Source organism: Acartia tonsa, chromosome 5, assembly GCF_053477335.1.
Source record: "Acartia tonsa isolate MP-2025a chromosome 5, ASM5347733v1, whole genome shotgun sequence".
Lineage (NCBI taxonomy): Eukaryota > Metazoa > Arthropoda > Copepoda > Calanoida > Acartiidae > Acartia > Acartia tonsa.
The window spans coordinates 7,628,856-7,654,700 of record NC_137264.1 but is presented as its reverse complement, the minus strand read 5'-3'; the positions used below and the strand labels follow the sequence as shown (position 1 = coordinate 7,654,700).

General features: G+C 36.2%; 1 protein-coding gene across 2 annotated transcripts in view; it reads right to left on the bottom strand.

Moving 5' to 3' along the window:
- Positions 1-25,845, bottom strand: part of LOC145318654 (uncharacterized) — a 78,695-nt gene that overhangs the window by 15,945 nt on the left and 36,905 nt on the right. For both annotated transcript variants that reach the window (XM_080160067.1, XM_080160068.1), the window contains exons 8-20: positions 24,886-24,948; positions 23,200-23,249; positions 21,465-21,717; positions 20,317-20,449; positions 19,653-19,716; positions 19,102-19,202; positions 18,575-18,687; positions 17,697-18,273; positions 17,335-17,408; positions 16,842-16,894; positions 16,626-16,661; positions 11,452-11,528; positions 10,693-10,799 (exon numbers count right to left, since the gene is read on the bottom strand). In XM_080160067.1, the coding sequence (XP_080016193.1) occupies positions 10,693-10,799; positions 11,452-11,528; positions 16,626-16,661; positions 16,842-16,894; positions 17,335-17,408; positions 17,697-18,273; positions 18,575-18,687; positions 19,102-19,202; positions 19,653-19,716; positions 20,317-20,449; positions 21,465-21,717; positions 23,200-23,249; positions 24,886-24,948 (1,701 nt within the window). The remainder of the gene's footprint in view (positions 1-10,692; positions 10,800-11,451; positions 11,529-16,625; positions 16,662-16,841; positions 16,895-17,334; positions 17,409-17,696; positions 18,274-18,574; positions 18,688-19,101; positions 19,203-19,652; positions 19,717-20,316; positions 20,450-21,464; positions 21,718-23,199; positions 23,250-24,885; positions 24,949-25,845) is intronic.

Genomic DNA, 25,845 nt, shown 5'->3' with positions numbered 1-25,845 from the left:
GGGAGCATTGTTTTAATTTATTTATCCTCTGCACCCTGATATCAAGTATGTGTGAGGTATGGGGGAGCATTGTTTTTGTTTCGGAACGCATGCCTTGCCGTTCTCGAAATCTTATCTCCAAGCCCTCCGAATGACCAACATAGCGAAGTTTACAAATGTGTATTTATTACCATGAAAACAGTGAGTCTAAAACAAAAATATAAAAATTAATTACATAATATTAATGGTTTATTATTTTTGTAAGATCGAGGTTGCGTGATTTCAATTTAATTAAAAATATAAAATTTCTAAAAAACTTTAAATTGGCACGAAACATATTAAATAGCATCAGAAATTGATAATTTTAGATTCAAATGATCAATAAAATTAAGGAAAATATTCGTATGTCAAAAGTTAGCAGTTAAATGGTCTATTTGTTGAAAAATTAATGTTTTAAATTTCTTCGTAAAAATATACCATCCTACGCTTATTATTAAGAATTAAAGATAAATTCTTACCACATATGATGTCAAACTAAGCAGGAAGGCTTATTTGAGATCTTCCACGGATTAGAGCGCATGTATATTCAACCAATACATTATTTTCATTCACGTAGCTCTTCACATGGGAATCATCAAAGGAAAAATGCGCGTCTTTTTGTTTGTTTACAAGCGACGCGCGGAGATAGTTAGGAATGCCGCGTAACACACTCATTCTCTGGTGTAAGGAAAAGGGAATTAATGGGTTCGAACTTGCCAGGGAATACAAGAAAAATCATTCCAACACACACCCGTCTAGTCACTGGGAATCGAACACAATAACTCATCTTAGCATCATGCGTGCAGACAGTGTCCACAAAATCAAAATCTCATAACGCATAAATTACAAGAGTTTAAAATGGCATGGCCATCAGGCCTAAAATTAATTATGGTAACTTACGAACACCACAATAACTCAAACCGACTCCACTACCACATAAGGATAGGAATAAGGAATGGGAAAAGCATTCAACATTCATGAAATGCACATTTACCACTCACACATCTCATTATATCATGGCCTCATAATCTCAATTAAAGTTAGAATTACAGACCATGTAATTGCGAATACATGAATTAATAATCAATAGTACCTAAACTTTGATTAGGTACCTACATAATAATAGGCAAATGATTTTTATATTAAAAATCGCATCAATAATTAAATAATCAACTCAAACTTTTAAATCAAAAGAAAGAAAGATTAAATAATGACATTTTTTCTACTAAATCTTTTTGCTAGAAAAGAAAAGTAAAATTTCATAAAAAACTTCTCAAAAATTAGCATTTTCTCCAGCGGAAAAATACTCGGGCTTACATCTAGACATTTCTTAGATAAGATAGGTAAGATCCTTAAATCTAACATGTTTTAATAAAATAGATACTTAAATCTAAATAAAATATGACTGTAAAAAAAATCATCAAACATCGGAAAATTAAAATTTCATAATTTTAAATCTTCGTGAATCAAAATTGCGTAAAATAAAATTGCAATTGAAATATGCAAATTAAATTACCAAAATAAAACAAAAGCTCAATTATAAGAAAAGAACTTCTCTAAATGCTGAGTTTGCAATTTCTCTCTGTTTTAAGAAGAAAGCAACTTGTACATATTCATACAGTCAAAATTAAGGCAATTTGGGGCCTCAGTTAGAATGAACCCCTCAAGATACAAACTAACCAATCTTTCAAATATTAATAATGCCATGTTCCAGCTATCCTGACGGACGTTATGTCTTTCCATCACAATTTTTTGATACTGCATAATTTCCGACAGGATTTCTGGCGCAGGGCTCCATCAACTGAAAATAAACATAATTAGTGATGTTTAAATCAAATCAAAAATTAAAAGAATCATGAATAATTCAAGAAACTTTAGAATCATCAATCAAAGCAATCAGAATAAAATTATCTTATGCTTTAGTTTTGCCGTTCTGTAGTATGTCTGGCCGAGGAAACAGAGCTAAGATACACTATAGAGCGGTCTTATTAAGCTTAAATCTTCGAACTCAAAGAATCTACTTAATTCAAGGCGAAAAAAATCTGCATTTTTCTTTAGGTACATCGGTTAAAAGGTAAATAGTAATAATTTTAATATGTATGTAATATTAAATTATTTATGTGATTATAATAAATCTTAAAGAAATATTTGTATGATGTAAAAAATCTCATTGTGTTACTTTTTTATCATATCGAATTTCAATCAAACAAGGATAAAATTGTTTGTATTTGCGTAGGTACCTAGGAAAATTTCCGCGAAAAAAATCCCTGGTCCCGGAAAGACTTAAATCATTGAAAAAACTTGCGTAAACGTATATAGAACTTAAGTTTGCATTTCAAATGAAAAAAATCTTGCGTCGATTTGAAAGTTTAAACGAAATTGCGTTGAAATTTGCGTTTTTTGTCTTTCGAAAAAAAATCTTATAAATCTACCGTAAAAATAAAATTCAAAGTTAAACAAGAACGATACTTATACTAAACTTTGGGTAGATTGATCTTGAGCAGACGTCTTGCGGAAGTCTCGTTACTCGTAGCGGCTGCGTCATCTGATAATTTGTACTTGCAAACCACGGTCCTCCTGCCTGGGCGCACTTCTTCCACACGCCCCAATCTGAACTTCTTCATCAAACTTGTGCTATCGTCGATTAGCACCACGTCTCCTGGCTCGAGCAGCACCTCGTTGCGGCGCCACTTGACGGACTTGAGTAGCTCAGGCATGAGCTGCTCCTTGTACACCTGATGGAACTGACGGGTCAACTCCTCCAAGTTCTCCAGCCTCCTGGTGATGGGCTCCTTGCAACCTGTCTCGAAGGTGCAGATTGCATCATTGGTCCTGCCGCCTAACAGATCAGCAGGTGAAATTATTCTCCAGCAATTGACGTCATCTCCTTGGGTGGCATAGGTCAATGGCTTAGAATTCAAGACTCTTGCAGTCTCAGCACACAACACCAATAAATCATTGAAGGTTACAGTAGCACCAGCCAACTTCTTGTTCAACACACGCTTGACCAGCCCAACCTGCCTCTCCACAGTACCTACGAACGAGTGTGCTGCAGTGGGCACAAGATGCCATTCAAAATGCATCCTGGTATCCTTCAAAAGTTCATCCATAATTCGTTTGGCACCAGCCATATTGGTGCCTCTGTCTGTAGTAACCCTTCTAGGCATATTGTAAAACGCCTGAAGTTTCCTCAAGCCGACCAGCACGGCTTCAGTTGAATAATCGGTCAACACGTCAACAAACACAGCCTGTGTGAATCTACAGGCCACAATCAACAACCAGACTTTGTACTTAGTCTTGGAACTCCTGGTGCCAACGCCAGGCTTCACAACTTCAATCGGCCCCGCAAGGTCCATATGCACCTCCTTGAAGGGCATTGAGGGCTCAACACGATCTGGCAGAATATTAGCAATTGCGGGACTCGAACGCTTGGCATATTCAATGGAACATGCAGCACAACTCTTGACCACTTTCATAGCCTCCATGCGGCCATGTGTGATCCATGCATACCTGCGGCTTTGCGCCAACGTTTTACGATGGCCTCCATGCCCCAATTCATCGTGGGACTGCTGAAGGATGAGCCGCGCCAGCCTGTTGTGGCGGCTGAGCAAGACAACACCTGGGCTGTCCTTCATAATCTTCCTGGGGCCTCCAGCAGCGGCCTCAAGAGCCTCATCTCCCCTCCCGGCCATTTTCAATATTGTAAATGACCTAAGGGGAAAACATCCATCATGACCCACTATGGGCCAACAAACCTGGACCTTGTGATGATAGGGTTGAAGGGAGTCAAATTTCCCCTCGGCGTCCATGGTCATCTCCTTCTCTTGGTTGAAGGAAGTCAAAAACAAGTCACAAACAGAATCCATGTATGTATTTGTGAAAGTATAGTTCTCATAATACCTAGAACTATCATTGTTGCTAACACCATCCTCAATTGTTGCAACGCCACGTTTCTTGACAAGCAGCATTTTAAAGCAGTTGGCAGCCTTAAGAACTGCGGCCACAGTCCTCCTTGCCTGCCTGTAAGTCCTTCTTGCCAGGGACCTCCAGAAATCATTGTCCACCACCTGTGTGAACATTACCTTGAGCTTCGCCATCTTGGGATTTAGCTCGCTCTCGGGAATGGATGCATTTACCTCACCCGCCGTCTTAACGGGCCACTGGTCCTGTTCCAGGCGCAACCAGCTTGGACCTTCTTGGTATGTAGATCCAGGTTGTACATCCTCAATCGTACACAAACCACGCGTCGCCAGGTCGGCGATGTTGTGTTGGGTTGGAACCCATCTCCAATCTTCAGGGCTCGTCAACTGTTGTATCTCGGAAACACGATGACTGTTGAAAACATTTAGCATGACACTGTCACTGGATAATTGAGCCAGGGCACAGCTGCTATCACTAAAAAATACTTTGCCAGAAATGTTGAAAGGTAGGGCTCTGACAACAGTATCCACAAGCCTTGCCAAAATTAGACAACTAAGCATTTCTAACCTTGGTATAGACTCTATCTTCACTGGTGCGACACGTGACTTGGCGCAACACAAAACTACATCATATCCTCCAGGAACTGGCCATCTCAGGTAGGTGATGGCTGCATAGGCCTGGTTAGATGCATCACAAAATCCAACAACCATTGGAAGCCCCAACGGCTTATCAGGAACCATCGAACGTCTGAACGACACATTTCCAAGTGCCGAACGGTCCTGGAGGCTGGACACGAGCTCCGACCTCAACTCTCCAGGTATGGCATCATCCCAGTTGCATCCATGTATGCAAACTGAGCGCAGACAAAGCTTGGATTTAAGCAGCAATGGCGCTGCTAGACCCATTGGGTCATACAATTGTTGCACAATTCTCCAAACTTCACGTTTAGTTATCAACTCAGGTAGACTTCTCCAGAGATCCTCCAGGTCCAGATCCTCTAGTAACTTTCTACCCTTAATCTTCTCGCCGTGATTGGCTCTGACAGGTAGGAACAACTTATCCTGTTTAGGGTCCCAAACAAGGCCCAGAACTTTTACACTGTCAACATCATCTCCAGAATAAACAACAGATTTAAACTTGAAATTGCCAGGTGCAATCATATCTTCCAGCTCTTGGACCAGCTGGACAGCTTCAGGTTTACTGTTATGACCGCTCAAACAGTCATCCACATAAGTACAAGTCTCCAATTTGACCGAAGGAGGATCTTGATACAAAATAAATTCAGAACTGAGTGGTTGCTGAACATCTCTCCACACATCCTGCTGGGCTACAACGTCACAACCTCTAATCTTCTCAGATCCATAAACATCTTGAACATCCTGCTGGGAACGTCCACCAAAAATACGACCAGTGAGTCTGAGGGCGGTCACGGCCATATCGCCGGCCAAGGCCTCACCAAAGTTGATGGTTTTGGTGAGGTAGACCTCCGGCTCTCCATCAACTGTATCAGCGAAAAAAACACGTTTCAGCTGAGAATCTTCATAGGTAGCTAACAATGAATTGTAGAACTTCTGAATATCAGCCACGAATGCACACTTATAACTTCTGAACCGAATAAGATTGTGCATCAGAGTATATAATGGAACTGGCCCGTCCATCATAATACTATTGAGGCTTAGCCCCTTGCAGCAGAGGCTAGAATTGGCGCATATCCTCAACGGCGTGGAAATAGACTCTTTATATGCGCAGACTAGGCTCGAATAATACACGGGCTTAGTATAAGCTAGATCTTCTGGCGAAGCTTTCTGATACACTCCACGAGACACAGCTTCTTGGAACACCTGACAGAAGGTGTCATATTCACCTTTTTTGACCATCCTCTGCCGGTCACGTAAGCAGATTTTGTACGCCTGCTCAGAATTATCAAACAACACACTTGGCGGCTGCTTGTAAGGATATGAGGCCGTCCAGATACGGTTCTCAAGATCCAACGTCAAACCTTCTTCAATCAGCTGCCGCTTACGCACGTCCAAGGCGGACTGCCCGGCGGCAATGGCGGCGCAATGACGGCAGTTCTTACAACCGCTGCACATTGATGGCGGCTGTATCCCCAAACTTTCTGTACTCAGGAACTCCATCTTGCTGACCTCCAACTTAACAGCTTTACAGGCAACAGGATTAGCAACAGTCCTGCCATCTGCAGACACAACTAAATAGCCTGTACCAAATAAGCTTCTGTACAGTCTAGAATCACCAACCATTTTATCTGCACACGGGAACATAGCTGGTGTTAAATGGCCGATAAGAATATCAATCTTACCGTCGACCATAGAAAAATTATCAGGCTTCATGTTGAAAATGTCGGCGGCGGCTGCAGGATCAATAGAACGCAACCCTTCTTCAGTACCAATGCTGGGCACTACCGCCGCCTCCAGAATATGTGAATTCCGGTTGCGGTCAACCAAACAAATCTTGACTGTAGGACATGCTTGGCTCTTTCCATCTGCCAGAGAAATAGTAGCTGTGCGACCAGTTGATGGCAACTCTAACTTCTTGGCAATACTTCTAGAAATCAACGTCAAATTTGCTCCAGAGTCCCACATGGCATTGACAGTGACTTGACGTTTGTCAGCCGCCAATGCCGGGAGCTGCTGCAACATCAGCATAAAATTGTTCTTGCTAAACAATTGTGATTCATACACTGCCGCAACTTGTCCACCAGCAACAGATTCGTGTAACAATGAATTATGAGGCTGGTTGCAGCTGTTTATGGTACAGCTGCCAAGTTTATCGGCTCTGGGACAATCGGCCACCCGATGCCCTTTTTGTAAGCAGAGCAAACAGGCGCCTATCTTCTTGATGAAGACTTTACGTTCAGGAACAGACATATCCCTAAACTTGGAGCACTTAAACAACAGGTGATCAGAACTACAACCTTCCGACGGGCAAGGCTGTTTCTTCTTGGTCTTAGCTGGAGACCCAGGTTTACCAACGGCTGTAGCTGCGGCCACAGGATTACCTTTCTTCTTGGAGGGGGTGTCTACATCAATTGAACACCGCATCAAAATGGCGCCCCTCTGTTCCTCTATAATCTTCAACAGCTTAGGAATATTTGGGGTATCCATCGAGCCCAACGCTAGGTTGAGCTTGTCTTGAAAATCACGTGGCAACTTATTGGATAACATCTCCAGAAGGATCACGGTCAACCACTGGCTTGTGGTGACTTCCTCATCATCATCATCTTTAGTCAGCTGCTCGAGCTGGCTAACTGCACCACCAAACTCTGCTAAGACTGTCACAATCTGGTTGGAGTCCGACGGTTTAGGCTTCTTCTCCCATTGGTTGAAAAGGCAGAGCATCTGACGTGTTTTGGACTTAAAACGTGCATCAAGGTAAGCCCATTCAGATTCATGCGATTGAATCTGAATTAACTGAAGTCTCAACTCTTTATTTTTGCAGACCTTTTCACTGCTCAACAATAACTGTAAATATGACGGGTCCTGTCCTACGGTAAGCTTTTTAAAATTGTCCTGGAAACTTACGTAGGCTGCCTCTGAGCCGTCAAAGCTTGGAAGAAGGCGTTCATCGACACGATTCATATATCCTGGCGTGAATATAGAACCGGTGCCGAACTGTGGTGTGCCAAATGGTGACACAAATGGCGATGCTGTCGAGGCACCCGCCGTCGTTGTGGGCGGCTTCACAGGTTCAAGCTTAACCTCAGCCAGCCGTTTCATCAAAGCAGACAAAGTGTTTATAATTGGTTCTGGTAAGGGAAAGTATGACCCTTTAATAACTTTCACAATCTTTAAGCATCGATCATATAGTTCAGCCTTATGGTCAGGCAAATTATCACCAACTAAATCAACAACACTTTGAATGTCACTAAGCTCTTCCATAGCATCTAGAGCATCTTTCAGAGCGTTATAATCCTTTTGCACAGTAATTATATTAGAATAAATGTCACTAAACTCCTCAAGCTCTTGGATTCTCACACCAAGCTTGCTAAAACCGACCATGATGCTATCGAATGTCTCGAACTTGTCATGGACAAGGATTGACTCCTTAGTGAAATGTCTAACATCAAGCTCTGAAGATTCACTGACCAACTTCATCACTTTATTTAGTTCACTGGTTAGGGCCTCGACGGCTGGGCGCAGCCGCAATCCCAGTTGAGCGCCTTTATTCTTTTTAGGACCCATGATTGTCACAAAAATTAACTGTACTGATTACGATTATAATAATGCGTGGTAAGGTATCACAACCAACACATTCACAAAACTTCACAGATATTTTCTTAGCCGCATCTGTTCTGTCTTGTTTTCATTGTTTCGGAACGCATGCCTTGCCGTTCTCGAAATCTTATCTCCAAGCCCTCCGAATGACCAACATAGCGAAGTTTACAAATGTGTATTTATTACCATGAAAACAGTGAGTCTAAAACAAAAATATAAAAATTAATTACATAATATTAATGGTTTATTATTTTTGTAAGATCGAGGTTGCGTGATTTCAATTTAATTAAAAATATAAAATTTCTAAAAAACTTTAAATTGGCACGAAACATATTAAATAGCATCAGAAATTGATAATTTTAGATTCAAATGATCAATAAAATTAAGGAAAATATTCGTATGTCAAAAGTTAGCAGTTAAATGGTCTATTTGTTGAAAAATTAATGTTTTAAATTTCTTCGTAAAAATATACCATCCTACGCTTATTATTAAGAATTAAAGATAAATTCTTACCACATATGATGTCAAACTAAGCAGGAAGGCTTATTTGAGATCTTCCACGGATTAGAGCGCATGTATATTCAACCAATACATTATTTTCATTCACGTAGCTCTTCACATGGGAATCATCAAAGGAAAAATGCGCGTCTTTTTGTTTGTTTACAAGCGACGCGCGGAGATAGTTAGGAATGCCGCGTAACACACTCATTCTCTGGTGTAAGGAAAAGGGAATTAATGGGTTCAAACTTGCCAGGGAATACAAGAAAAATCATTCCCACACAGTTTTAATTTATTTATACTCTGCACCCTGATACCAAGTTTGTGTGAGGTATAGGGGAGTATTGTTTTAATTTATTTATCCTCTGCACCCTGATACCAAGTATGTGTGAGGTATAGGGGAGCATTGTTTTAATTTATTTATCCTCTGCACCCTGGTACCAAGTATGTGTGAGGTATAGGGGAGCATTGTTTTAATTTATTTATCCTCTGCACCCTGGTACCAAGTATGAGTGAGGTATAGGGGAGTATTGTTTTAATTTATGAGCCATGTTGTACAAGATTAATCCAAACCAAAACAGATAAAGTGCATCCAGCAAACTTTTTATTAAATTAATTAGAAATATAGTTCCATATGGGAAACTTCAAATTAAAAGTAGTGGTATCATCAGAAATCTGAAAAGATAGGACAATGGACGATAAATATGTAGATGTAGTACATCTCCAATGATGATACATAGAATTATCCCTTCTGTAAAGTACAATTAATGATTGAAATGTTTGGGCAATCAACTATATGACCCATCCAATCAAAATTCAATTGAAGTCTCCAAGGTTGTTAAGCCAACGAATAAGAAAAAGTTATTATAAGACTTTGGGGACTAGTGTAATAATCAGCTCAATGTCCCCTCCCTTACTGGGTATCTTTCACAAACTTGAAAAAGGGGATAAAGGACTAAGAATAAAATCGCCCCCTCCCTCCCAAACTATAATTCACTTTGTCTGTCCGTCAGTTAGTCAGTCCGTAATGCTGTAGGTAAATGTGATTTTCTCGGCTGCTATGAAAGCTAGACAGCTGATTATTTTAGTGAAGATTTCTTTGAAATATACGCATATAATATTTAAATTGTTTTGTCCGTCTGTCTGTTGGGCATGCTCTAAAAATGTAAACGTTATGTTTTAGGTTTTGTGATTTTCTTGGAGTTCTTGCATATTCTCTTTTTTTTTCATTGTTTTGCTCTATAACCCACTTAATTTTTAGTGCTTCGCTACTTTTTGATGTTGTCATCCTGGTTTTTATTTTCATTAACTTAAAAATATTGAGGAGGATTGGCATAATGTTAGGGGAGAATATAAAACTCAAAATTGTATTCCATTAATAATAATCTAAGGAAGAAAGAGGATTATCCACGAACCAGAGCAAGTGATTCTAAGCATCTTCCAGCATTGACCCATAGTATTTTTTTAGTAAATACTAAATATACTAGGTTTATGTTTAATATTTGCTTTATCGACTAAAAAGTTAGGTTTCACCATGGTTTTATATGAAAAAAACTTTGAAATGTAAAGCAATTTTTAAAGCATTATCATCAAATGCTTTGTTGAGTTCAAAGGACGAAATAAAATAACACTGCAGAAAAGCATCAATATTGTAAATTGCAAAAGTACATTAATTAAACTGTTTACAAGTTACCAACCCTTTTTCTAAATATACATTTTTAATCACAATAATATACTTTTGTGTCAAAGCTTTTAAACAACAGTTTGAACTAATCAAAACATTCGATGATATTGCACCAAACAATGCTTAACATTTCAAAGTTTTTTCATATAAAACCATGGTGAAACCTAAATTTTTAGTCGATAAAGCAAATATTAAACATAAACCTAGTATATTTAGTATTTACTAAAAAAATACTATGGGTCAATGCTGGAAGATGCTTAGAATCACTTGCTCTGGTTCGTGGATAGTCCTCTTTCAAAGTTTCTACCATCCATAGTTTCATTCTCGCTACCATACCTGTTCGAATATTTTCTGTTATTGTGAATGTAAGCTGGGTTCACCGCCTTGTTGTTTCTGGCTGGCCGGGCGGTCAGGGTACCACCACTTTCAGAATTACAGGACTCCTAAAATAAAATCTTGTTAGGATCATGCAATGTAGATGGTTTCGTCGAATTTTCACAGTAGCTTTTAATCGGTTGTTTTATGTTAGGTTAGGAAAATGTTAATGATTGTCCCGCAGGGGCTAGAAATAGGAGAAGAGCTACTGTGAAAATACGACGAAACCCGCTACTTCGTTTTCTTTCCATCATCCAAAAATTCTATTCTCGAGTCAACTTAAAATTCCTTCTTCTATTTCTACTATGGTTTCCAATCGTTGTATTCCACTAATGGCAACTGCTTAAAGTTTAGTAAAACGAGTAAGATACAGTAAGAAAATCGTGGTTGTACGTTTCAAAAAAAAACTAGCGGCTGTACTTAGCATCTAGGAGCTCTTTATTCGAAGGATTAAGGAAAATAGCCTAACCCCATCCAGAAAATGGACCCGGAACCACAACAAAATTAAGCGGCTCCACAACACTGGTCCTATCCCTATAATCCAACCTCAGATTGGTAACCATGATGATATTTATCATCCATTGTCCTATCCCTATAATCTAACCTCAGATTGGTAACCATGATGATATTTATCATCCATTGTCCTATCCCTATAATCTAACCTCAGATTGGTAACCATGATGATATTTATCATCTATTGTCCTATCCCTATAATCTAACCTCAGATTGGTAGCCTCCACCAACGTCTTCAGTTTGTGGACTCGATAAACTCGCTTCAGAATTTGGTGATAGGGTAGCTAAAACACAGAAAAAAATTTAAATAATATTAAAACCAATGGGAATGTAAAGTGAAAAATTAAATTAAATTAAAAAATCTTAAATTACTAAAAACCAAAAATACAACATAGGTAAGGTAACTCCATTTTTGTTATGTTCTGTTTTCTGTACATTGAAGGAAAAAAGGAAATAATATCAGTTAAGGATGGATGGCTTCGAAACAGTTTAATATCCGCTAGATGAGAACCGGTTCTCAGCTATACTAAAAAATCATGTGTAGCATCAGACAATTTTTGCACGAATATTAAAATAAAAATCATTTTAATATCCGCGGAAAGTCGAAAATATTACGATGCGATAATTGCCAACAATAAAGCAAAAACAACGGAAAAAGTGAGTTAAATGTTAAGAGTATGAAAAATTAAAGTGTTGCTTTATATCTTAAACTGGTGTATTTAGAAGGAAAGAGTAGAAAAACCAATAATAGAAACTTTAATGGCATTTCCAATACAATTTGGAAACAATATAGAGAGAGCATTTGCACAACAAAGTATATTTTCAATATCATTAAGTTTTTAAATTAAAATCCTGAATGTATACCTAGTGGGAAAAATGTCATTTAAGGTAGGGGTCTAAAAGAATAATAAGACAATGACCGATAAATTGATGTTACATAAAAATACAAAAATACCCCAGCTGTAGATTACATTTAGTGGTTGAAACGTTTGGACACTCAACTTAACCAATCAGAATTCAATAAATGTCCCCAAAGTTGTTACGCCAACGAATAATAATACTTTCTATATAAAAATTTGGAGACCAGTTTAATTAACAGCCTATTGTCCCCTCCCTTCCTGCCTATTAGGGAGATGTGTTTAATATGCTCCGCTACTTATAATCCAAATTATTCTTGTTATATTCGTAATGAATTTATTCTAATTTGTGTTAATCCTAAGAAATACAATACCACAAACACAAGACATTCATATTAACAGGGAGGGGGGGGGGGGGTACATTGGGCTGGTTATTACACTAGTCCCCAAAGTTTTATAATAACGCTTTTTTAATTGTTAGCTTCACAACCTTGGAGACTTTAATTGTATTTGAATTTGTTGGTTTATTTAGTGAGTATCTAAACGTTTCAACAACTAATTGTAATCTACAGAAGGGATAACTTTGTGTATCTTCATTGGGGATGTACAGTACATCTATTTATCGGCCATTGTCTCATCCCTTTAGATCCCTTGATATTAAGCAAGCTGCATCTCTCTAAGAAAGATAAAGCTTGTCTGTCTGGCTTTCACAAATTACTTTGTTCAGTACTGAATCCCCCCCCCCTTATTTTAAAAATAAATTATAATTAGAAAAGTTGTGGGGGTGGGGTTGTTTTTCATCTATAATTTTTTTAAAGGTGAAAACACGGCCGATTTTATAAGAATTGAGAATATTCCTTTATAGAATTTTAGATCAAATTAGCTTAAAAACATAAAAAGCAGATATTAAAAATTTCAAAAGGTGACAAAAATTTAGAATAAAATTTGAACACTCTAGTGTATTTCTATTATTTTGCTATGGTATATTCGTAGAAGAGAGAAATTAGAATTAATTACGACTGTCGCCGAATATACATTATATTATATTTATTGAAGATACTCTTTTTTTGGTGTCTTTTAGATGTCAAATGTTGAAGAAGTAAATAACGGGCTTTTTAAAACTACATCACTAAAATCGAGTCTGTTATCGATAGGCCAATTCTAACCTTTTTAGATTAACGAAAAGAGCTAACTATCCCGGACGGACAGACCAACACTAATTATAGAAAAGCTTGGCTTTTAAAAATGCGCAAACCCAGTGACCAATACAACACAACACCTTGCCACAGAAAATGCATAAAATCAATATTTACAATATATTTCTAGTAGGTATAAGCCGAATTTAATCGTTGGTGTTAGTTATAAATCCACGTTATTCTATTCTAAAGAATTAGACGGATTAATATGCATATTTTTGTTTAAATACAGAATTATAAATATTTCAAAAACTAAAGCCTTAGTAATTCATCACGTTGTTTAAATAAATTGAAAAGTTATTTCAATTGTATTTATAATAAAAATATAAATTTTACTAAGTCTTTAAAATTGTAAATGCTGAAAACGTAGGTAAGAGGGAATTTGAAATTCGAAAAAAATAGCCAATATTGCATATTGTAAGAAAAATATCCCAGTCTTAATTTAAAAATAACCAAAATAAAACAAAAATTAAAAGAAATAATTTAGATTTAGATTAGAAAACACTTAATTGCACCTACAAATCTCAGGGATCTGAAGGGATAACACAATGGCCGTCAAATCAATGTACATACCCAATGATGATATACAAAATTACCCCTTCTGTAGATTACAATTCGAGGTTGACTCGTTTGGACACTATACTACATGAATCAACAAATCAAAACTTACTAAAGTCCCCAAAGTTGTTAAGCCTGCGAATAAGAATTATTAAAAGACTTTGGGGACTAGTGTAATAAACAGTCCAATATCCCCTCCCTCCCTGTACAACTCTACTGTAATATTTTATGAATGTTTGGATTTTGTATTATTCCCAGCAGTGTTTCGGAGCCGGAGCCGGGATCCGTCATATTTTGCTGGAGCCGGAGCCGTAACTTTCGTTAAAAAACGGCTCCAGCTCCGGACTAGATAAATGAAGAGATTTTTTATAAATTATAATTTGGTAACTCTGTTTTGTCATGTGCAAATGCCCTTTTGAAGTTTTTCAAGTCCATTTTTATCAAAAATTGAACTTTTAAAACCTTCAAAAGTAAAAAATAAAAAATAAATTTATGGGGAAAAAATATGAGTTTTTCTTGATTTTAGGTCGGAGCCGGAGCAGGGGCGTCCAAGCTTTTTTATTTTTTTTGGGGGGGGTAAAATTTTGAAAATAAAAATTGTAGGGGTGCCTACGGCACTCCCAAGCTCATTTTTTTAGGGGGGGGGGGGTAATTTTTATTTCATAGAGGCATTTTTTTATTTGGGGGGGAAGGGGGTAAAAATTGAAAATCCAAAATTCATTTGGGGGGGGGGGGGTAATCACCCCTTTACCCCCCCCCTTGGACGTCTATGAGCCGGAGCCGCACCAAAATCAAACGGCTCCGAAACGCTGATTCCCAGGGATCTTAAGGGATAAGACAATAGAAGAACGAAGTAAAATTTCAAATTATGATAAACAAAATTATCCCCTTTGTAGATTAAAATCATTGGTGGAACACTTAAAAGTTTTAATGGACTTTAAAATTCTAGTAAATATATGTACAGTACTTTATATTCTTAATACACGACTCTAAAAATTTTTGCTATTTAGCCAGGATAAGACAATGCCCGATAATGTATATCCGCAATAATCACAGACAAAATTACCCCTTCGGTTGAATACAATAAGTAGTTGAAACGTTTGGACAACCTAATGAACAAACCAAACAAAATTAATGACAAGTATGCAAAATTGTTAAGCCAACGAATTAGAAAGCGTTATTATAAAACTTTGGGGACTAGTGTAATAAACAGCCCATTGTCCCCTCTCTCTCTCTCAGCATGAGTAAGTTGTCCTTGTTCCAATCAATGCAGAGGGTAGATAGATCACGGGAGTAGTAGAAGGCAGCACAGGGTGTAGGAAAATTGCACCAAATAAAATCTGTGGGTGTTTACACGAAAAAAGCAATGACAAATATTTCATATAGGCCAAGGAAAATTCCTACCTCCCCCAATATACAAGGTAACTTTGTGATGTGGGAAAGGGATGGGGACTTGATTTTTTTAATTACCTAAAACCATTGTACGAGCAGAATAGAATAATGGTAAGCGATAAACATACAAACGGACGTTTTCATTTTATTACTTGCAGCTGCACCCTTAGTCTTTGGGGATTCTGTATTCGAAAAGCGAAGGACAAGGAAGGTGAAAGAAAGAAGCCTAAAACCATCCAAGATTTATGCGAAGCCTCTCAATAATAGAGATCTCCGTCGATTGCGTTATTACTCATTAAGGGGGAGGTAGGTTGTGTTAAAAATCCGTAAAAGTGTGAGCAAGCGTCCAGTCAAAAGCGATTATTAAGTCTAATTGACTTAATATTGCCAAACCTCGTAGTATAATTAAACGCATATTTTATAACAGTTAAACTTAATAATCGCTTTTGATTGGAAGCTTACTAAAGCTTTTACGGATTTTAACACAACCTAACCCCCCCCCCCTTACTTTATTTACTCATCAATATTTATCTTAATTTTGAGGCGTACAAAATGCATCAATGGTGGTTTTGCAGATACACCAAATAGAATTTTTCCTTCACCGCATAGGCCAATATTGGAGGCGTAACCAGTAATATTATACTAGGACAATATCAAAAGTAATTCAATATACAATACAGTTGAATTTTAATTTTCATGTTATGTAAACATCAAAATAATCCTATAAAATCAAGTGCGCAATAAATCAATATCAAAATTTAATTTTTATCAAGTGGACCACCTAAAAATCCCTCCCCCAACACACCAATCTTATATCCAAAAGTAACAAATTTGGTAATTCAGAATATTTAGATGACCCAATTTCTACAATTCTACCAAACCTTTGAAACTTAGATAAATGTATCAAAATCTCAAGAAAAAATATAGGTAATTAAATTGACCCTCTCTTTTTTAATGAAGACAAAAAATTCAAAGACAAAATATATATTCAATTCAATCTTGAGATGAGTAGGTATATTTCCAAACATGAAAAAAAAACTATTGTGATTCTTTGAAAAGTAATTAACTAATGGAAATTGAAATGCCCCCCCCCCCCATCCCTTCCTGGGTACTACAGTAAAATCGGATGACAATGTGCTTAAACGGGATTAACAAAATTTTTTTTTAGGGGCATTTTAATATATTAAAGCTATTAGAAAAACGAATATTCTTGGATAAAATTGACATTTTTAGTAAGATTTTATATGCAAGATATTTTTTCTCACTAATTCGATAAATCAACAATTCAAATCTAACCAACAATTTCAAAGATATAGTTTGAATCCATTCTAAACTTTTGTTAAATGCTTCATACAAAAATATAGATAAAAGGTCCTACCTGATCTTAACTGGTAGCTTTGAGGGTTCCGCAAACCTAAAAAAAACGTTAAAATTATGAAAAAATATCTTGATATCATTTCAAAATTTTTTTGACCATAAAACATTTTAGTAGGCACAAAAAAATCAAGAGAAACAAACAGAAACAAAATTTTAGAGAATTATTATGACAGAAACAAAATTTTAGAAAGCATTATGGCATAAAAATGGCACTTACTTTCTTCCTGTATTCTTGCAATGTCTTGTACGTCCTGTACATCGTTTAATCTGATAAAAATATGGATATTATAAGGTACACAGGTGACAATATTATTAATATTACCATAGGCGTTGGTCCTTTGATAGTTTGACGTTTTTCTATGCTATAAAAGTTGTTTTTATTTGGTAAACAACCACCAAATTTTAACAATGTACGTACAGTACATTCACCTTAGCATTGTATGACAGCAGAGCAGTGAATCATACTCTATTCTTATAATAATGTAACATTATCTGTCTGTGTATGACTATTTGTGTCCCCTTAACTGACATGGTTCTCCTTTACAATGTAGCTTCTCATTTGTCCTGGGAAGGTTTTTTAAAACTATTTTGGTAGGGTACCACCAACCACCCTCCCAATAGAAATCGCTGCCACAGAAAACATTTTAAATGTCGCTATACACATTATTTCATTTCTATAATTTGCTGTGCATATATAATATCCATTCCTGTGACTGGTGCTTGATTCAGAGAGGCCAGAGGCCGTTGATAATCTGTCCATTTCTCCAGAAAGTACATCCATATCCTGAAATTCAAAACATTTCTAGATCCTTCCAAAAATTCAACATTAAGAAACCAGAAAGGTATGACAACTGCCATAGTAAGACTAGAGTTAGGTAGTAGGGAGTAACTAGGATACAACAAGAAGTAGGGCAGAAACGTTTGGGCACTCTACTTAAAGAAACCAACCAATTAAAACTTACCAAAGGTCACCTAACCTAAACTAACAAATTTAAAAATGTTATTATAAAACTAGTGTAATAAACAGCCCAATGTCCCCTTCCTTCCTGTGTAAATATAAAGTCTACTGTACCTCTAACAGACCATCATTACTGGATTCCCTCGACATGTGCTGACTAGAATTTCCAGAGCTGTTTCGATCCTCCGACATTTTCCGGTTTCCAGGTCCATCAAACGTCCGGTTGCCGCCGGAATTATTGCCATCGAAAGTACGGTTACCGCTAGAATTATTGCCATCATACGTACGATTATTACCGTCAAATGTCCGGTTGCCGCCGACTGTAGTCTGACCACCGTCAAATGTTCGGTTGACCGCAGAGGGCGGTGAATTACCGTCGTACGTTCGGTTGCCCGGCAGTTGACTGCTGTCAAACGTCCGGTTGGCACCGTCAAACGTTCTATTGCTGTTCGGCGGCGATCTTGATTTGTTATCAAACGTACGGTTCTGGCCGTCAAAGGTTCGATTACCGGGCTGCTCAAATGTTCGGTTAGCAGCTAGATGTGACTGCTGCGGTTGCCCGTCAAACGTCCGGTTGTTGGGGCATGGTTGGTTAAATGTGTTGTTGCCGCCAGCAGGATGCTCGTAAGTTCGGTTGTTGTCAGGTGGTTGCTCAAAAGTGCGGTTGTTTTGGTGGAGTTGTGGAGGACTGAGGTAAAGTTTCGTGTTAAAAAAGTACCTATCATTTTTTAGTAGCGAAGCTAATCAATAATTACATTTGGCTGTCCGTCTATTAGTCAGTCAGCCTGTTACGATATGATGGAAATTTGATTTTCTCAGCTGCTATTCAAGATAGAAGATCCCCCATACCAATAATGATCATCAAATATGTAATTTACTTTGTCCGTCGGTCTTTTATTTATACTATAAAATATAAATATTAGAAGATATAATAAAAGTCTGATTAATTCACTAGCTGTATTACAAGGGAATTATAACAAGAAACTTTCCTGCTATCATATGTCCTGTTAGCCATATTTTGTGATGGCCGCTGAGGCTTCAGGTTCGGGGCTTCTCCTAAGGTCTTTGGCTCCTGGTCATAAGTTCGATTTCCTTGGGAATCATCCTACACAAAAAAGGATAATTATTCATCAAATAAATCTATAGTATTGATGTATAGTCAGACAAATACCTGGATCTCCCTGTTAAGGACCTTTCTCGTCTGCTAGCAAATTGTTTTCTGCTATTTGGCTGTGTTAATATTATCGACACAATTGGTTGATTTTCAAAGACCCAATTGAGAGTCGGAACAAGGACTTTGGGATGGGGACATACATTTATATAACCTCTTCTACCTCTAGTGTTTTACTCTAATATTAGTCATATAATTCATTATGACAAAAAAACAATAGATTAGAATAAGGTTGTAGACTTAGAGAATAATATGCTGTTAAAATAAAATCTTACTTTAGAATTCATTGTGGATCAAACTATCATTAGTACAATTCTTTATATTATAGGATGAAGAAAATATGTTAACCTGGTCGTAAGTTCGATTCCCTGCCAGTTCTTTGTCAAAAGTTGTATCACAAACATCTCTGTCTCTGCATTGTTGAGCTGAATTGGTGATGGAAAGATCCTATAAATAACAATATCCATTTTAGATTTTTTAATTCTTAAAAAAGGGGTAGTTTGACTTTAAGTCCATACATAGATTTACATTTTGTATTGCTAAGAGAAAGATTTTTTCGGTGGGGACCTATTTTATGTCTTAATAGCCTAAATCCTGCCACAAATAAATGCAATACACTTCAATTGCTGAGAGGTCACAGTGTAGGGCTATAATCTCGACCTTAATAAAATGTGCGACACGAAAACTAAGTCAAGGCGGAAGTCATAGTCTAAAAATAGGTATTAACTTGCGAATTTTGAAATTTCAAACAAAAACTAACGTGCAATCTATGAAGCTGCTTGTCTGAAAATTAATGAGGCCAATTTATCTACTAAAACAATATCTAACTCCTAGGTTAGTTTTATCAATTATCAGTTGAAGAATTGATCATTATAAATATAATGGATAATATGATTCCTGGAGGGTGAGAGGTTCATCCAAGTCCAGTTCGCCAGGTTCAATACCCACCAGGCTTAAATCTGGCAACAATTTCTTATATCAACAAAATCTAGAATGCTTCTGATATGTCAGCTGCATGACTCTGTTAGAATATTTTAAATGAAATGTATATAAATAGGAACAAATGCCATGCATAGTTTGTAACTAAAAAACAAAGTATGTCCAATCAAAGATTTCTAGAGGATATTCAGGCAAAGAACAAAATATTAAAAAAATTTTTACTCCCCATAAAATTTATTCTAATAAGACGTTCATACTAGAAGAATATTGTAAAAAATATTTGCACAGAAATACCAGGGAGGGAGGGGACTGTAAGTTATACTGTCTCCCAAAGTTTTGTAAACAGTTTCTCTCATTTGATGGATTAAAATCTTTGGGTACTTTCATTAAATCTTGATTGAAAGGTTAAAACTAACAATGTCCGCATTATTCAACCAATAAATTTAAATTACAGAAAAGGTTTTAATCATTATTAAATTCATTGTTTCATTGTCCTATCCCGTAAGATTTCAAACAGGGGCACATCCGTCCGTTCGTACTTATTTCGGTTGATAACTAATAGAAAAATTACTTTAAGAATTTGATTTAAACCGACGCATAAAAAAGGTTAATATAAGTTCCTGGTGTATTAGCAGAAACGAGGCTCAGATCCGGCGTACCCAGAGAATCAACACTGTCAATTTCAGGTGTGTTGGCAGCTATCACATCCTCCATGTTGGCCGCAAAGTCATTGGTTCGTATCACAGTTTTCATACCCCTTAATAAATTTTAGAATATCAATAAGATTCAATACAAAGGGGACTATCCACGAACGAGAGCAAGTGATTCTAAGCACCTTCCAGCATTGATCCATAGTATTTTTTAATAAATATACTAGGTTAATGTTTAATATTTGGTTTATCGACTAAAAAGTTAGGTTTCGCCATGGTTTTATAATAAAAAAAACTTTGAAATGTTAAGCATTTTTTTGGTGCAATATCATCATATGTTTTGATGAGTGCAAACTGTTGTTTAAAAGATGAATGCAAAAGTATATTATTTTGATTAAAAACGTATATTTAGAAAAAGGGTTGGTAACTTGTAATATTGTAAACAGTTTAATTAATGTACTTTTGCAATTTACAGCATGTGCTGCTTTTCTGCCATGTTATTTTATTTTGTACGTTGAACTCAACAAAGCGTTTGATGATATTGCATCAAAATATGCTTTACATTTTAAAGTTTATTTCATATAAAACCATGGCGAAACCTAACTTTTTAGTCGATAAACCAAGTATTAAACATAAACCTATTATATTTACTAAAAAAATACTATGGATCAATGCTGGAAGGTGCTTAGAATCACTTGCTCTCGTTCATGGGTAGTTCCCTTTCGAGTATAGTCGTGTTTTTACAGTAGCTTTTCTCCTCTTTCCTTGGTTAGAAGCTTTTTTTCGCAGGGATCTAAAGGGATAAGACAATGACCGATAAATTGATATAAATCCTCAATAATGATTCACAACATTAATCTTTTAAAGATAACAATAAGTGGTTGAAACGTTTGCACATTCAATTTAATGGTTTATTAACCAATCAAATTTCATAATAGTCCCTAAAGTTTTTAAGTCGAAGGATAAAAACCGTTATTATAAACTTTTGGGACTATTGTAATAATCAGCCCAGTGTCCCCTCCCTCCCTGAATGAAATGTCAGTTTGTCAGCCTCCCTCCCCACCCCCAGCATAGAAAATAATTAGAGGCAACCTTCCTCCCATCAAATGAACAAAGTTTTACCTTGGTCTCGTCATGGTAGCTGTATTAACATTAGACAACCGCCGAGTCTTTTCCGGCATCGGCGTACTTTCCGCTGGCACCGCCATCAAGCCCATGCCGCCTAACCCACCCAATGCCGCTACCCGGTCATTAAGGTTGGCTGGGATGCCGCCGCCCAGAAGCGGCGGCGTCCTTGTTGAGGTGGTTGGGTCTGATATTTGGTTGCCCACGTGAGGAAAGGTTGTGTTAAGTCCACCGGGTTTTCTCTCTTCGCCTAAAAAATATCGGTTCTTAGGAATGCTGAAAATTCATGTATCGTATTATATTACAGGCAATTTCCTACAAATAATAAAATTTGTCCCATAGCGTTACCATCTGACTGACTGACAGACGGACGGACAGACAAAGTGAATTATAGAGTAGCTTCACCACTTAAAAAAGAATTGTATCGATATCATTAATAGAATCATCCATCCCCGGCCCCAAGACATAATTTTACAAGTGTCCCCTCCCGCCCCTCCCCGTAGATACTGAAAAAAACTAAGCTATAAAAATGTAATTTCCTTCAATCAATTAAAGAAGTCCTTATCAAAATAGTGAACTTTCTTCGTATCCTTCTTAATTAATTAATTTAATCAAATGAGAGTTGAAAAAGTTAAACTAACAACAATTTTGTGCTAGTAATGTTTTTACTTAATTAAAGAAGATCATTATTATCTTGTTTTGAAAGGGTTTATTTGGTGGGAATTGCCTAAAGAAATAAAAAAAAACAAGGATAATTATGTCCTTAAGTAGCGCAGCAAAAACATTATAATAAAAAGATAATTTATGTTATCTCAGGGGTATATTAAACTTTTAAAGGTATTGTCATTAAACCATAACCTTTGGGGGTTTCTTTAGAGGGTTTTGACTTTTTAAAAACCATTCTTAAGGAGGCAAAATTAATAATTTGAATCACGGACATAATAGTTATTCATTGTATCGTATTATACACAGCTTTCCGCAGATATCAAAGTGAAAAATTGTTAAATTAAACCAGATTTTAGCCCCGAGATGCCTAAGGCACGGTCTAAAGAACTGGTGTTATCTTATGGTAGTACATATTCATATTCGCAGAAAACTGGTTATAATACGATGCTTGACATAATTTTTTAGTATGGCAAAGAACCGGTTCTAATCCACCGGGAATTAATCGGTTTCGAAGGGATACGGGGAATTTTATTGTCATTTTCAGTGACGAACATACACACAGTCATGTTATAGAGTAGCTACGCTACTTACAATTTACTAACTGCAACAAAATTTTTGTAGAGAAAAAAAAATCTCTGATTTGTTTAAAGAACTGCAGATAATGATTTGTATTCACAATTAAATATTAAAACAGGACAGACAATAATTTAATGAATTATTACAGGAGTTAAGTACAATGTAAGTTTTGTATATGTACAGATATGAAAAAGGGACGACTAATTCAATTTTATTTTATCATTTATTGTCTTTTCCCGCATTGTTTCTAGCAGGAAATTGTTCAATGGTAAAATAATATTACACTAAAATTAATTAAAAACTATTTCATACCAAATTTTATATTATTTACAAGCAAAAATATTAAAAAAAAACATACTTTAAATGAAATAAGTTATTTCTTCCTTATGACTTCCATGTAGCCGAAAGCATTTTCCGATTTTTTCTTAATTAATGGACTAGCAGTTAGAGAAATGTGTGAAAGAGTAGCTGTGCTACAAATACCACTTACCAAACTCAATTGTTCTGTTTAGTTCTTCTACTCCTCCGTTGTAAGCCAATCTAAACACATCAATAGTAAAGTATGTGAGTAACATCCATAAGTAGCGAAGAAATAAAATTTCATGGAAGGACACACAGATTAAATCAAGTATTTAGAAGATGTTCAGTTGATAAATGTGCAATAACTCTTAGAAATCACGAAGCCTTGCTGAAATATTATAAAAAATTAATTTTAATGTCTTTTATGCATGACCGACAGACTGACGGACAAAGTAAATTATACAGGGAATCTTCACAAATAATTTCAATAGCAGTCCCCCTATAACGTTACGGACGGACAGATAAAGTGAATTATAGAGTAGCTTCGCTACTAAAAAGAATACAATTGTATTATACAGAGAAAATAATGTTTAAAAGGAATGTTTTAAAATTAATAATACTTAACTTTTCGATAAAAAAAAACTGACGGTTGGAGCAACAGACAAACGAACAAACCCTTATGAAAAGCCAAAAGCCTAAGTACTTAATTTTTTATTTAAACCATTTGATTCTAGTTTTAAATAACTTTTTTTTTTCATTTTAAACTGGGATGAGGGATAAATCAATGGCCGATAAATTAGTGATTACCTCCAATGATGATATGCAAAATTAACCCTTGTGGTGAAAACGTTTGGACACTCAACTTGAAGAACTAACCAATCAAAATAGTCCCAAAAGTTGTGGAGCCAACGAATAAGAAAACGCTATGATAACTCTTTGGGTACTAGTGCAATAAACAGCCCATTGTCCCCTCCCTTCCTGGTACTACAATGTTTTTCAACAACAAAAAATATTTTGAAAGACGAATAAATATTTGAAGCAGTAGGTATCTATTCAGAATATGCATTTTTCTTTTCAAATTATTCAAAATACATGGATATATTTTGCAGCTATTGTATGACTTTTTAAAGAAGCTCCTCTATAGTACGAAATGTCCGTCTGTCCGAATGAAACGTTTTTGGGGAAATGAGATTTTTCCAGCTCCTATAAAAGATAGACGGCTGAAACTTCTTGTCAGCTCTCCTATTAATTTAGAGCCTAATTAAGACTAAAACATTAATGGCGGTCGGACTGCTTTTTAGCTAGTTACTTATACATTTTTCACATATTTCCCGGTAGGTATCTTTGGTGTTTTTGCACGATTTTTAAAAATTTAAATTTCCCGTTGTTCTAAGGGATAAAAGGACAGTTTGCTTTTTTAGATTTTTACATATTTCCCCAGTTCTTTTGTGTTTAACGTTTTTAACAAATCCGTATTTTTATCTACTATTTTTTGTGCTTCGCTACTTATTATTGTTTTCATCCTTGTTTACAATGTGAAGGAAAACAGCCATAGAATATTCAAACATTTTTTAAAAATGTATAAAACCTAAAATGTCGTTCAGTAGTAATCAAACGTTATGAGTGTGTGTAAGTTGAGTCACACAAATGCCCTTTATGGAAAATATTTTTTAACTATTTATCTACCTTAATTGTTGTAGAACTTCAGAATTTCATTACTATAGCTTTAGACTAGAAACAATCAAAAAATCTTAATTTTTTTATTATTTCAAACTCGTTACTAGATAATTTTACATATTTTAAGTAACAAACGACGGACGGATATACCAAAATTATAGAGTAGCTGCGCTGCTAATGAATAAACTGTGTATTTTACCTGTGGTAACCTGTATTTCTGGAGATTCTGAAGGTACCAGTATCCCCGGGCCCGGTTATCGATCTGAAACAAGCAGACATTTATTTATAAATCGCCCAATATTTTCAGTTAATACTCAGGGATCTAAAAGGATAAGACAATGGCCGATGCACATCTTAAATGATGATACAAAAAATTACCCCTTCTTCTGTAGATTACAATAAATAGTTAAAACGATTAGACAAAAAACTTTATGAACCAGTTAATCAAAATTCAATAACAGTTCCCAAAGCTGTTCAGCTAACGAATAAAATAAAAAAAGTATTTTAAAAATATGGGGAATAATGTAATAAACAAACCACATAATGTTCCCTTTGTCCCTGTTTAAAAATCTAAAACCCCTTTATTTCTTTAGGCTATTTGGATCAACTGCAGTTGACGGTAAAATATTCCTGGTAACGAATATTTCCACTAATCTATGAATCTTAAAGGCTAAACGACTGAACGTACAGATCATGCCCGCACACCGTTTTAAGCGGCATAAGAAGCCCTACAAATAATCTGGAATAGCCAAGATCCAATGATGCACAGGGAAAGCTTCACTTTTTTTGCGCATTTCTCTACCATGCGAGATAATTGTGCATTATTGATTTATTACTATTCCAGATTACTTTTAGGCCTTCTTATGCCGCTTAAAACGGTGTTCGGGTATGATCTGTACGTTCAGCCGTTTAGCCTTTAAAATTCATAGATTTCTGGAAATATTCGTTACCAGGAATATTTTACCGTAAATGCAGTAAATCCGGCTATTTTAGGTCGAATGGACGGTTACGACACGTTCCCCACACATTGAAGATATGACAAGTGAAAATATTTTCCCTAAAATTCCAGAACCTTTCATTTGTATTTGGGCGAATCCAATAGCACAGTAAATACCATGATATAGCTAATTTAATAACGTCAGGAATTAGAAATTAGATG